The sequence below is a fragment of the Danio rerio genome, chromosome 5 (genome assembly GCF_049306965.1).
Source record: "Danio rerio strain Tuebingen ecotype United States chromosome 5, GRCz12tu, whole genome shotgun sequence".
NCBI lineage: Eukaryota > Metazoa > Chordata > Actinopteri > Cypriniformes > Danionidae > Danio > Danio rerio.
In genome coordinates this window covers 8,924,847-8,940,458 of record NC_133180.1, presented here as the reverse complement: position 1 = coordinate 8,940,458, position 15,612 = coordinate 8,924,847, and the positions used below count along the sequence as shown (strand labels likewise).

The 15,612-nt window shown below is 35.4% G+C and overlaps 1 protein-coding gene across 10 annotated transcripts in view; it reads right to left on the bottom strand.

Moving 5' to 3' along the window:
- fam111.2 (family with sequence similarity 111.2) overlaps positions 1–15,612 on the bottom strand; it is a 33,596-nt gene that overhangs the window by 15,368 nt on the left and 2,616 nt on the right. For 3 of the 10 annotated variants that reach the window (XM_073951940.1, XM_073951941.1, XM_009301192.5), the window contains 4 exons: positions 12,417–12,513; positions 12,263–12,325; positions 11,867–11,935; positions 5,993–8,284 (listed from right to left, as the gene is read on the bottom strand). In XM_073951940.1, the coding sequence (XP_073808041.1) occupies positions 6,513–7,745 (1,233 nt within the window). In that variant the 5' untranslated portion in view covers positions 7,746–8,284; positions 11,867–11,935; positions 12,263–12,325; positions 12,417–12,513 and the 3' untranslated portion in view covers positions 5,993–6,512. Of the gene's footprint in view, positions 1–685; positions 759–3,976; positions 4,854–5,992; positions 8,285–11,175; positions 11,230–11,866; positions 11,936–12,262; positions 12,326–12,416; positions 12,514–15,612 lie in introns of those variants that run through there. The other 7 variants (XM_068221398.2, XM_021476392.3, XM_073951939.1 and 4 more) reach the window with 5 other exon arrangements.

Sequence of the window (15,612 nt, the reverse complement as noted above, 5' to 3'; positions counted from 1 at the left end):
TATAAAGAAATGTTTATGGATTGATTTTTTTTTTTTGATCCTATAACTCTGTGGTTAGTAGTTTTGTAAAATATGAACAAACGTTTTAATATAATGTTAACAAATACTTTCTATAAGAATTTATGTTTTGGGATTTTACTGCAGATGTCACATCCATAACATTGGAAATGCTCATAGCAGTCTTTCTGACCAAAGACATCATATTATCATGTATTTACATCCAAAGCTTTAACTGAGAAAATAAAATTAAGCTTTGAATATCTGTCATATTTAATTAAGTCATCATCACCTTAAAAATGGATCCTTTTGGTAATACAGCCTATAACTAAGTCTACATTAGGCCACCAGCTAATGTCCGCGCCTCACTTTCATTTTCGCTTTCTCAAGAAGGGGAGGGGAGGCTTTTCGCTGCACTGAATATGCTGTTTTTGACTTGCTTGTCTTATATTTACGTTACAATGTAAGTTTTTTCCTTCACGAATAAGTCACAAGGTTTAATTTATACAGTATTTGCTGGATTTAGTAGTGTAAACCGCCATATAACGTCGCTGGGTATGTATAAGGTTATGTTTTAGAGTTAGTCTACAGTTATTTTATTATCGAATTAGTCGCTGAAGTCAAAAGCTAGTCATTCACAAACAGTTCAAATGGGAATGTTGTATATCGTGTTTAAATGTTAACTTACCTAGAGTGAGTTCAAAACGGTTTCAGTGGAGACGGAGAAAGTGCGTCGCCTTTTCCAGTCTTGTGATTCCCATATCCTGTTTCGCGCGCTACCATCTCAAATAGCCAGAGTAAACATCCGGGCTATTCTTCTTTTACGGCGTGTAACACCAATGTTTATAGTGTATTAACGTCACCTACTGAGAAGGAGTGTGAACCAGACGTCCATTCTGAAAACTATATATTTATATAATTCACTTTATCAATACAGTTCTAAGCAAACAAAATCACCTCTTAAGTTTTCATCCACTCCCACTTTACTAAACAGCCGAGTTAATAGGCTTCCTGTTATGTTGAGTAAAATCCATACAGCAGAGTGTTTGGAAAACTCTTTTCTTCTGATAATATAAATTAGATTTGAATCAAAGCCGTTTAGTTGATCTGGTTTCCAACACCTTAATAAAAAAGGATAGTTCACCCAAAACTGAAAATGTACTCACCACAATAGTAGCACAAGTAGCTATTATCTCCTTATGATAAACAGCTTATCGACAACCCGTAACACAATGTTATCCCAAATAATATATAACATTAGTTAATGTTGTCCAGGCCCAGATTAAGAACTCAGGGGCCCCTGGGCACATTGTCTTGTAAGGCCCCCTACCTGGCCACACCCCTATAGTTGAATTAATAAAATAAGAATAATATAATAATTTTTAAATAAAACGAATCTATAATTTGTTGCTCACATATTTAAATAAATAATATATAGTACATATGTATTTATAGTCTACAAATATTTAACTTAATTTTCAAAGCATTGAATAAAAATACTAATAAAACTAGTGAAAATTAATTTTATTTAGTATACTTGTTTAAGTTCACTAAAACAGTACTATATAATATATATATAATTTTTAAAGAGTATTTTAATGTATTGCTTTTACAAACGTATAAAGCATATTATTGGCATGGCATATTACACACAATGCCTCTCCAATCCAGTTCTATGAATCTGATTCTTTCATAATACACACACTTATTAATGATTTACTGTCTCTCTCCTCCTCCTCCTAAAGTATCCGAAATCACACACACTATACCTCTTTACTCCCGTCTCTCTTCTCTTCAAGGCTTTACTCTCTCTCTCTCTCCTTTTCTGTCTGTCTCTCTGACAAAGAATCCAGTCCGCGCTGCGCTGCCGTTAGTCTTCTCCGCCTGGTTAATGCTAGCTTACTCATTTAACGTTATAATGTCTTCTTCTATACCCTCATTTTCCAGATCATGGGTCTGTTTGAAGAAGGTGTGTATGGAAAAGGCCTCAATGTTGTCGATGTCAATCAGGCACCGACAGGCGTAAACCGTGAACAGCTTATTCCAACTAGGTGCACTAATTGCAATTAGCCTAAAAAGACACTCCGAAATAGTCTTTTTTTTTTTTCTCCCCCCTCACTGAGGCCCAGAGTGCGCACGGGCCCCTGGGCCTGTGCCCATAAGGCCCATTGGTTAATCTGGCCCTGCTGTTGTCCCTTTAAGTATTAAAGAAATAAACCGCTTGATGTCTTCCTCAAGTAACTAAATGTGAACGAATAACTAAACAAAATCAGAATTTTTAACACCTAACAAACATGTTTTTAACTGCAAACTTTGAATTACAGTATGTCGAGTTGGAGCTGCATGAGACCACAAACTGCAGTTTTTATTGGGATTGGGTTAGTTTTCAAACAGCCTAATCTGCCATTCAGTAGTCAAGTGAATTCACTTGTTCCAGATGGGAATATCTGTTTTTACACGTAGGCCATATGCTTGTTACCACATTATAACCGTTGCTGAGTCATTGGAAGTTACCTTCTGGGTGCCATACAGGTGTCGGTTTATTTTGTGCCTGGAGCGATAACGTTTTTGTTTACGCCATCAAGAATGATAGTGGTTGCACATCTCTTTATTACAAAGGGAGTTTATGTTGTTATATTTCGTTTTAAAAATGTATACGCCCAAAATGATGTGCTGAGGGCCGTTTGTGTATTTGCATGCAATGACATGAATTCTGCAGACTGTTTTTAGTAGGTTCAGTTGGCATTTCTGTGTGGAGTTCTGAATGAGAGTGTATGGGTGTTTTCCCAGTGTTGAGTCGTGGCTGGAAGGGAATCCACAGTGTAAAACATGTGCTGCAAGTTGGTGGTTCATTCTGCTGAGGCGACCCCTGATTAATAAAGGAACTAAGACAAAAAAAAAAAAAGAATGAATCTTCATATAAATTTTTTGGTTTGTCCTCAAGGTAAAATATAATGCATAAAAACGCCTACAAAAAATTTAAATAGTTCAGAACTTCCTGTTTTCCTGTGAAATACATTAATACAAGAAAACTCCTCATGCTTTCATTCATGTTTATTGTATAAATGTACAAAGAAATCATTCAGTATGAACAGCAAGACGAAAACAAACCGTAGGTCAAGTTATATGGATACTGAAGTAATGAAAATTAAAGCTGTATTTGTTATATTAAATGTATGTGCTTGCTGTAATCAACACATTCAGCAACACAATTGGATTTGAGACCTAGATTTTCTTTTTAAATGTATTAGTAGAAATACAATTTTAAGTGTGGATTGTAGTCTCATTACATGACTCTGCCATAACATTAAGTTTTGTGTACTGTAAAGAAGATGATATATATATATATATATATATATATATATATATATATATATATATATATATATATATATATATATATGAAACAAAACCGCATCTAGATCCAGTTGCCCTGTCTCTCACCTGATTGCCCATTGACAGCACCACTGCCCAAAGTACTTTCAGTATGTGATTCAGAGATGACGATTATGAAACGTGTTGTAAATCATATAAACGGCATTAAACATCAATATAGAAAAGAATGAATAAAATAAAACATGTAAAACAATTATACGAGTGTTCTTGTTGTGTTAGAGAATATACAAACACATAAGCATGTAAAAAATGAACCAAACTGTACTTGGACTTTGCCAAATTGTTCTGCTTTGGTTATCAAACAGACCTACAATCACATCAAAACCAAAAATTTTAAAGGAAAACTTTTAATTATTAACACTTTATCTTAAAAAAAAAACAAAAATGGGTATTTACTCAAAACTGATTATCATGCACATTTTGTCAGTAAAGCCGGTTCAAGTGAACCTCTGGCAGATGCTGTCAGATACAGCACAGTAGGGGTGTGAAAATGAATTGTTTCTTCGGTGCACAGCGATGCAGATGCAGACAATTTGGAATTGGTTCAGTAATAATCATAACCGGTTGTTATGTACTGACGTCATTTATCTCATATGCACTCTGTCGCCATAGCTTACTATGGTGAGGGAGGCGAGCGTGAGTATTTACAATGCTCTGACTACTTAAAAACGCAGAAACTGTGCGCAATTTCACTGGGAGTCTGTTTGCTGGACAGTCACTGACACTTACAGCAGAAGCCCCTATTTCACTGTAAGTGAGAGAATGAAAGTAAACACCATCTCTCTCTCTTTCTCTCTCTCACACACACACACACACACACACACTGTGGCCCATTTGACCTGCTGGCGTGACTTTTCCTCTCCTCTCGGCTGTTACCGTGATACTTCTGGATAGAGGTCTGCATTCCCGCGGCTGTACTGCAGGAGCCGTGGAACCCGACCAGATTACTTGGGGTGTAAGAAACTTAAAATTACTTTGGGTGTAAGAAAAGCACAGTATAGACCAGGGATCACCAAACTTGTTCCTGGAGAGCCGGTGTCCTGCAGATTTTTAGCTCCAACCCCAATCAAACACACCTGAACAAGCTAATCAAGGTCTAACTAGGTATACTTGAAACACCCAGGCAGGTGTGTTGAGGCAAGTTGGAGCTAAACTCTGCAGGGCACCGGACCTCCAGGATTGAGATTGGTGACCCCTGGTATAGACCATTTCAATGTGGTCATGTCATTGGCCCATGAACATTTCCTGCTTGTTATCAAACTATTTCATAACTGTAACAAAAGGCAATTTAATCATAACCTAATGTTAAAACAGCTCTCATAACATTATTAATCAATATGTTGCTCTTTTTGGATTCTCGTAAGCTACTTTAATTAAAAATGTAAAACAGGAAGTCGTTGGGACCATTGTTTTTGTTTACATCCCTCACAATGGTCTAGAAATAAAATGCATTATTAATGCTATGGGGATTTCCCATAGACTGTAAAATATATGGACGTAGTATCCGTGACGTCACCCATAGGTTTCTGAAGAGCGCAAAAGAAGCCACAAGTAGTCGCGGCCAACCGTCGCCATTTTGTTCGCGCGTCATCACACCCACGGCGGGATACCAAACAAGGGCAAAGAGGCGGAGAGTGAGCGGAGCTACAGACACCTGCTAGCATTTAACTTGGACCTGGTTCAGACACACTTTACTTTGGGAGAAATGCTTAATACTTTATCACCTGAGAATCGTTTGTATTCTGACCACTTGTGCTTGGTTTTATACTATATCAATAAAGTGTTTAGACTTTTAAAAACACTGCTGTAACACACTGAGCCACTAAACATTGCTCTTATGACGTTTTTCAACAGGAGGAAAACGCGAATTACTTACAAACACATCAGATATAGTCTGTGTTAGTTAATGTTAGACTATTGATGAAATCCAGCATAACACTGTATGACAACGCTTCAGATGACTGTTCTAGAGCCTACAGCTAATCAATCTGACAGATTCTGGAGTGCATTACAGCTCTAAATATAAATATAAACCATAAATGATCTTAAATAAAACAAATACATGTATGGAGATGGTAGATAAGTATATAACTTTACTCACATGGGAAACAGAGGCCACATGAATGGTTTGTGAGCACAATTAAGTGCCCTCAGCATGCCATGCCATCTAATAATTGTGGGAAACAAGTCCAAAAGGCAGTTGACTGTGTAAAGCCACATAAAACAACACAGAAATACGATAAATATGCAGAGTTCAGTGGCTAATCTGCAGGATTCAGCTGAGGTGACGTGACGGCAACCAACGAGACCTAGCTGTCACTCAAGTGACCACGTCCTTAATTATGCAAACTTAATATAACTTAATATAAAGGAAACGGATGAGTTATAAAAAAATTCACCCCCTCACAGTTGTCATGAAGGGTAATATTAGCTGTATTAACCAAAATCTTTTTTTGTACCAGGCTGTAAACAACTTTTTTTCTGCGGTAAAGTTGGCCATTCTAACAGTGGGCTCAATTGAAATTTGCTCTGTTTTGGAGCCAGGAGCGGCCAGGACTAGCGGAATTTCGGATGAATTGCAGTTTTAGTTACTTCCGTATTGGCTTCCTGAGGGAGAGTGGGAGGTTGCCGCTTGGGATTTCCAGGGATTCTCAAATCGCCCTCTGGCATTCAGAGGAAATTTACTACGAATCACAATAATGTGCATGACAATTACAGCTTTGCTCAATCGCATTTGTGGTTTCATTTCGATTAATCATCCAGCCCTACATAAAGCCATACAAAAAATCTAAATAGACAGTAATAGTTGTATTTACTTTTTTTTTCTAGCACAAAAGTGTTCTTGGAGCTTTGTATGATTACAGTTGAACCACTGAAATTGTATTGGCAATGTTTTTGCTTACTTTTCTGGACTTTGAACATCTCTGAACCATTGCTGTCTATGGAGGATGAGAGAGCTCCAGTATTTCATCTAAAATATCTTCATTTGTGTTCTGAAGATGAATGAAGGTCTCAGGAGATTAAAACGACGTGAGGGTGAGTAATTAAATGATTAGTTCATCCAAAACTGTTGTCATTAAGACTTTTTAGTCATTTCCTCCCAAAATAAATGGACTGCTTCACTCAACATCTTCCATCTCACAGTCGGTCTCCTCCTCTTTCTCTGGAGTCTCAAACACACCGCTGTAGTTTTCCAAGAGATTGACAATCTCATTCAAACCTTTTATCTTCACCTGAGCTCGGATCATATCCAGAATGGACTGCATGGTATAGCCGTACTCCATTACGCTTCTAGTTTTACCTCCTTTCTCCGGGTACACATATCCACCAGTGTGCACACCAATCAGCTTGCAGTCCTCATCAAAAACCGGAGAGCCAGAAGATCCATAAAAGAAGCAGGAGTTATAACTAAACTGGTTTCCATAAATGTCCCATTTCTCTTCTATACACCTCTTTGAAACCACATGAATGAAAGTGACATTCTTAGAGATGTGTTCATCCGCCGCCTCTAGTGCTTTATCTTTAGCAATGATGAAGCAGGCATCCATTTTCTTATTCCCGCCATCAGGATGTCCCACAATGCAAACCCCACCAGTTGAAGGAACTCCAGGGCTGTAATAACTGAGCAACTCTGGGCGACCTGAGATTTCATCAGCAGCATCCAATTCAAGAAGAGCAAAGTCAAGACGGCTTTTATTAGCATCGGTTATAAAACAGTAAGCAGGAATCTGTTTCTTGATTGGCACCAGCTTCACCTTGGAGTCGAGACGATCAAAATCAAATGCAGCCTCTAGATATTTTGAAGCGGAGAGCCTGTTTGGATTCTGCAGAAAATCCTTAACAACATGTGCATTGGTGAGGATAAATCTGTTAAAGAGTATGAAGCCTGATCCTCTGGCAGACCCTTCAGCTCGAATCTGACACACAGAGTCCGAGAGTCTCATGATCTGCTTTATTTTAAACACCTCAGAGAAGCTTTGAACGCTTTTATCATATTCTGCTCTGAACAGCTTTCGGACCTCAGATTTCTTCCTTCTGCTCTCTGGCTGCTTCAATAAGCTCTCCAGGTAAAATGGACGCTGATAGCGCAGAATTCTCACAGTTTCTTCAGAGTCTGGAATCATTTCAAGAGTCCAGGAATTGGTTGGATTTGTGGATTTCATAACGGATTTAATTTCTAGTTTATTGTTAATAGGATGTTGCTTGGGATTGATGTTTTCTTGCAGATCAGCAGAGCAAGCTTCATACGGTTCATCACTCAAGAAGGCATCTTGACTTTCTGGCTGGATACTGTCACTGACAACAATGATCTCGAAATGCTTTCCGTCCAGATGCTCTACAGTTTGTGTCATTTCATAGATGGTCTCACTCCCAAATTCGGTAAGTGCACAATGTTTCTTGTAAATGGCATTGATGAACCGTCCGTCGTGCCGAAGTGCATCCTTGATTCTTTCTTCTTTGAATGCATACACACAAACATCTCATCTTCAACTTTCTTCCTCAGCTCGTTGTTTTTCATCAAGCGTTTCACTTTCTTGCCTCCTTTAGTTTTGATGTTAAAGGTTATTATATTTTGTGTTTCTTTAGATAATGAGCGTCTTCCAGTCCTTCGCTTTGTAGGAACATTTCCACTACTCTTGATGAAGGTTATATCCAACAGCTCATCTTTTTCAATAAGGCAGCAAGGGAAATCTCTCCTCACAGCAGCTCTAGGAACGTCTCCTTGGGATCTCTGGATGACTAATTCTTTATTTTTGTTTTCTCCCATAATTTTTTCAAACATCTTGTTTGTACTGAGAGCATCAAGGACAGTCTTGGACATGTCAGACGCCACTGCATGTTTCTTGTATTTGTAGCGGAAATTGAAAGTGTGACTTTTCCCTTCTTCACTCTGTTAAATTCAGAATAACAGTTATGCATTAAAGATTTCCATTAAATATAGTTTAATATTTTACTATTTAGATGTCATATAAATAATTATTACACTGCTCTGGAACACTTGATTCTGATTGGTCAATTAAAAACGTTCCAAGGTATGTCAACACTAGAACTACCAAGGCAGTCATTTTGACCTTTTAATTTTTGCAATTTAATAATTTGGTAAAAAACACACCAATATCAATAATTCCCTGACTTAATAAATATATTTCCTTCTAATATTGTTGTTTAATTAAAATTACAAAACTGTTCTGATTATTTCTACCTAGAACAGTTGTCAAAATGACTGCATATGTTTAGTGTCTGCTACTTTTCCTTGTGACTTTAAAATTGCATGCCTCTGTTGCCTAGCCACTTCCCGCTATCAAGAACATAACTTTCTCTTGCCAAAAACTTTACTTTAGATATGTCTTTCAAAACAACATATTCAGTGCTTCGAAATGTCTTTACCCCTGCTTGAGAAAGTGAAAATGAGTTGCAGGTATTTGCGGGTGTTCTTACGTAGCATAGCTAAATGTTTATTACCAAAAAGGTTGTACAAAAAAAAAAAAAAAAAAAACTATGTGGGGTCAGTTTGGACGTAGCACAGTGCTCATTTAGTAAATGCACAGCTAAACAATATGCTAATTGTTCAACATTAACTGAGCCACAGCCGCACACCTGACTCAAGTGTGTGTGTAGAGTAGGTGATATTAACTGGGAAAGCAGGCGCTCGACTGTTTCTAAATGCATTTGTTGCAGTTTTTTTTCTATTTACACATTTATTTTAGAACAACAGTTATTTTGTATTATTATATAAATTATTTTAGCTATACATAGATATATTTTTCACAATAGAGAATGCAATTTTTTTTAAATAATTTTTTTGGGGAAAAACCCTCAGATGGGGGGGGCGGGGGGGCAGTTTTAGGATGATGGCTTAAATAGGATGACAGACATTCCAATCTCAATTTTAATATCTTAATAGAAGCTTTGATTGTAAATATGACATCTTATATGAGGACAGTCAGAGTGACTGCTATGGTAATTCTAGCAGTTTTAGAAGTCTGGTAGTTTCAGTGTTAACCCATATAATAAAAATCCAAAAATAATGGAATTTCAAGATTTAAACAATAAAGGCTCATTCTCAGGTACTATAAATTAGGTTGACTGGTAAGGTATCTGTATATAATTGCTCCTGATTGTGGCATGAATAAGTTAGTTACTGGAAGCTGCACCATTTGCTAATTCTTCTTTTAACATGCATTTCTTTGTATCCAACAATTTTGTGTATTTTTTTAAATAAATAATTTTCTGGAGTCCCTAATTTTACATTGTTTAGATGTTATATTTCAGGACATTTGTAAAAGGGTCTCCGTAGGGTCTTAAAAAGTCTTAAAAGTTGATAAATCAATTATGAGAAAGTTAAGGTTCTTAAAAAGTATTCAAAAAAGTCTTAAATCACGTTTTTACGAGGTCTTAAATTTTGTACAAGCATTTTCCAAACTGTTTGACTCCAAGAAGGCATAAATATATTTATTTTCCTCCTAATAACAACAACAACAACAGCATGTTTGATCCATGTGATTGGTTTGGGCCAGGGCGCGTCAGGCCAATTTGTGACAAACGTGGGAAGGTGATGTGACGCTCTCCACATGTAGCGAAACCATAGAGTGAAACAGATGGCAAAATGGGAAAATGTAAGTTTGTGTACTCCTGGTTGCAGAAAGACGAGTTTAAACAGTGGCTGAAGCCTGTCGCTGAAAACAATCGCATAATCTATTCTTTCAAGCTTTGTTTCTTCCTTCTGAGTTCTGTTGCATGGTTGTGCTCCATTGATTTAACTACAACTGTTTATTAACAACTGTTTATAAATTAAAGGTTTGATACTAATTATAATTTAAAGTGGCAATGAGGTCTTAAAATATTCCTGAGAAGGTCTTAAAAAGGTATTAAAATTACTTTTAGGATTCCTGCATATACCCTGTGTAAGTTTTTGTCCAAAAAATGCTTTTTCTTACACATCTCATCTAAAACCTCAACTGCTAATTTTAAAGTGTATTTTTTACATTCTTGGTTGATGTTTTTGTGTGTTTCTGTGGTTCTTTTGTGGTTGTAGGCCAAATTAGGCATGTAATTTGTTGTAGGATTAAAAAAAAAAAGGTGAAATTGTTTGGCAGAGTGTTATGAAACTAATTTAGTCAAGACCAGAAACTACTTAAGCTCTGCATTTCTCTAAACAAATGCGCACCGTCAAATATTAACCCTACTTTTGACTTACAGGTCAAAATTAACCCAAAAACCATATTTAACAGCCGAAAAACATCTTGAACTTTGGTGACTTTTCCTAAAATGACCCCAACATAGAAAAAAATAATAAATTTTCTATTTCCATGAAGGCTGTACACATTTAGGGTACAACAAAACCATTTGCACACCACAAAAACTACTGGCACACATGTGCACATTCCAAGACACACCTTCACAAACAATATAAATCTGCTGCTTTATCTTTTATGAATACTGTCTAGCTAAAACTTTACACTTTTAGCATTAGATAATACACCATTTACTTTAGTCAAAAACGAATGGTGCACTCTGATTAAACACTGATAAAATAATCAACACTGATCAGGGAAAAACTTAGACATTCACACAGTTTGTGTTGAAAATGGGGTTGTTTCTTCAAGCAAAATAGATTTAAAGATTGGAATTAAATTTGATGCTTTATTTTAGTGGTTTAGTAAAGGCGACTCATTTTTGACCCGAAGGTGGAATGGTGTATACGGAGTTAAGACAACTAGAGGGTTAATAAACCAATCAGAATCAAGCATTCAGCACACACTGTAGTATAAAATATAATACCTGCTGCAAAAAGCTGCTAAACAGTCCTTCTTCAGAAATATTGTTGGTCCTCTCCTGAGTAAATGTCAACAGCATTCATCAAGTCCACCAGCGCACTGTTTATTATTATATTGTAAATCATAATGAGAGTGTGCAATGCATTGGATTTTCAAAGCAGCCCACCAGAATTTGTCTTTGCAAAAAGTTTTGGTAAATTCCACATCTCGCACATGATGTTTAAGAAAGCAGGGAAATTTTCACAGTATGTCTGATAATATTTTTTCTTCTTGAGAAAGTCTTTTTTGTTTTATTTCAGCTAGAATAAAAGCAGTTTCAAATTTTTTAAATAACTATTTTAAGGTCAATGTTATTAGCCCCTTTCATCTATATTTTTTTCCATAGTCTACAGAACAAACCATCATTATACAATAACTTGCCTAATTACCCTAACCTGCCTAGTTAACCTGATTAACCTAGTTAAACCTTTAAATTTCCCTTTAAGCTGTATAGAAGTGTCTTGAAAAATATCTAGTCAAATATTATTTACTGTAATCATGGCAAAGATAAAATAAATCAGTTATTAGAGACGAGTTATTAAAACTATTACGTTTTTAAATGTGTTTAATTTTTCTCCGTTAAACAGAAATTGGAGAAAAAAATAAACATGGGGCGTATAATACTGACTATAAATGTATGTTGGTATGCAACAAACCTGTAGTGGATTACGATGATCATTGCTGAGCAGTTTTTCTTTCTTCATGCTTGTACAGTTTTCTCTTTCCTAAAATGACAGTAGATGGCAAATTTGTTTATCTATTTTTTTTTATTGATAATTAAAATAAAGTTAGTTGTTTGTTTGTTTGTAAAATTTTAAACTATATGCAGGACAAAACATGAAATATTGTTTATATGCATTACTAAAGTACTTTTATGTTTTTAATTAATGAAATTACTGGTTCTTTTGCCCAAGCTGATTGACAAAATCTGTTGTGAGGCTTAACAATAATGCTCATTTGCTAAAACTATACAATAATTAAACACTGTAGATGTATTTGTAAATTATTAGTTAACTATCATAATTAGCATCATCATCATTATTATAGTATACCTGAACATTTGCATTGGATTGTAAGATCCTCCTGGCTCCACTGCTGTTGTCAGTCGACTTTTTCTGAAAAATAAAAACAAAATCAACAGACCTCACTATAAACACTTCAGTTCAATATAATATTATAAATATGGCAATATTTAAATGGTGTCACCACTAAGAATTTGTGAATGCTATTGATCTCAGTTTTGTCCATTTTCTTCATTTTTTTGCTCTTGATGACCAAACGTGACATTGACAGTTCACCGTTTCTGTGAAGAAGACAAATCACATTATTTCTCAAAACAGCTGACACAATACTTCTCACATCCCATGATGCTTTACATGAATTATGGGAGTAAACAGCAGCAATTAAATAAAATAGAGGTACATTTAAAGAATGCAATAACTTGCATACAAATGACATTGCCCTCATTTCTTAGGTGTTAAGAAAGTTTAATAAATGTAACAAATCTATTGCTCATTAATATTAAGTATTAACTACTGGACTTTGTGATAAAGTGTAACTGAAAATGCATACAATTTAATTGTTTCAAAAGTGCAACTCATATAGATCAGATAAATCATTACAAATGCTGATTATATTACTATCACAAATAATGCGTTTACTGTACTTTTATGAACGAATGTAAACATTTTTCAAATAATATTTTTTCTCTAAAATAAGCAGTCAATTTGTAACAATTTATGACATATACTAATCTCAAACACACACACACACACACACACACACACACACACACACACACACACACACACACACACACACACACACACATATATATATATATATATATATATATTTGCATATAAACAAATATTCCAACAAAAGATTCACACAATATGCCAACAGTACATGTTATGGGAAGTAGATAAAATAAAATAAAACACTACAGCCAGAAGAACAAAAAATAAACTAAAATTAAGATAAAAGTAGTAAGACGCAAGTCAATTTAGAATTTACTTGTTTTATTTAATTTACATTTATACACCATATTGCAATACTGTTTGAATTTGTTTTAAAAAAAAAATACAATACATTACCACCTGACCAGTTCATTTTGTGTATAGGATTTTTTTCCCATTATAATTAGTTGAACTACATAAGTTTTAGCCTTTCAATATAGTAATTATTCACAATTTCACATATTTCATTATATCCTTAAAAATACGTCATCATGCAAAAAAACTAAAAAAAAAAAACAAAAAAAAAAAACGTTATAATAGTGTAAACGAGTTAGGTGCAAACGTTTTGGCCCCAGCGGCCTTCCATAAAGAAGCGTCAGGAACAGGAAGCAGAGAAGTTAATCATCGGCATGCACTAAATTCCAGGGGTTTCATTACCACGACGTAAAATGGGCATGGCTCGGTCGGTGTTTGGGAAACGCCCCCTTAAAAAAAACAATACTGAGAGGTCACCGATCATGCGCAGTACAGGTTCTTTTTTAGCGCGGTCATTTCAAACAGGATGATTATGGATAAAGAACCTACCGCGGAGGATAACGAGGGAAAAAAACAATCTTAGAGGTTATTTTTTTGTTTTTATAATGTTATATTTTAAAGATTTCATTAGCAAAAACGGCTGACCTCGTTTTACTCCGTTTTACTGTCTCTGGGCTTTTGTACTTCCATTTTAAACCAAATAATAATGGTTGTGGTAAGGTTAACCGTGTTTTTGTAGTTTAAAATATGGTATTAAGTCATGTTTAAACAAATAAATACCACATTTTCTTTATTAAACCGTGGTTAATTTTTCTTTCTCTATCTTAGTCAATTAACATAACTCATATTTATTTTCTATTTTTATTTAAAGTCATCATACACAAACCAACTGAGATCAGGACAGGTATCTGATGTTACTGTATATAATATAAAAGTGATCATACATGAAACACCTGAGATCAGGACAGGTATCTGATGTTACTGTATATAAAAGTGATCATACATGAAACACCTGGGATCAGGACAGGTATCTGATGTTACTGTATATAAAAGTGATCATACATGAAACACCTGGGATCAGGACAGGTATCTGATGTTACTGTATATAATATAAAAGTGATCATACATGAAACACCTGAGATCAGGACAGGTATCTGATGCTACTGTATATAAAAGTGATCATACATGAAACACCTGAGATCAGGACAGGTATCTGATGTTACTGTATATAAAAGTGATCATACATGAAACACCTGAGATCAGGACAGGTATCTGATGCTACTGTATATAAAAGTGATCATACATGAAACACCTGGGATCAGGACAGGTATCTGATGTTAATGTATATAAAAGTGATCATACATGAAACACCTGAGATCAGGACAGGTATCTGATGTTAATGTATATAAAAGTGATCATACATGAAACACCTGGGATCAGGACAGGTATCTGATGCTACTGTATATAATATAAAAGTGATCATACATGAAACACCTGGGATCAGGACAGGTATCTGATGTTACTGTATATAAAAGTGATCATACATGAAACCCCTGGGATCAGGACAGGTATCTGATGTTACTGTATATAAAAGTGATCATACATGAAACCCCTGGGATCAGGACAGGTATCTGATGTTACTGTATATAAAAGTGATCATACATGAAACCCCTGGGATCAGGACAGGTATCTGATGTTACTGTTTATAAAAGTGATCATACATGAAACACCTGGGATCAGGACAGGTATCTGATGTTACTGTATATAATATAAAAGTGATCATACATGAAACACCTGAGATCAGGACAGGTATCTGATGTTACTGTATATAAAAGTGATCATACATGAAACACCTGGGATCAGGACAGGTATCTGATGCTACTGTATATAATATAAAAGTGATCATACATGAAACCCCTGGGATCAGGACAGGTATCTGATGTTACTGTTTATAAAAGTGATCATACATGAAACACCTGGGATCAGGACAGGTATCTGATGTTACTGTATATAATATAAAAGTGATCATACATGAAACACCTGAGATCAGGACAGGTATCTGATGTTACTGTATATAATATAAAAGTGATCATACATGAAACACCTGAGATCAGGACAGGTATCTGATGTTACTGTATATAAAAGTGATCATACATGAAACACCTGGGATCAGGACAGGTATCTGATGCTACTGTATATAAAAGTGATCATACATGAAACACCTGAGATCAGGACAGGTATCTGATGTTAATGTATATAAAAGTGATCATACATGAAACACCTGGGATCAGGACAGGTATCTGATGTTACTGTATATAAAAGTGATCATACATGAAACACCTGAGATCAGGACAGGTATCTGATGTTACTGTATATAAAAGTGATCATACATGAAACACCTGAGATCA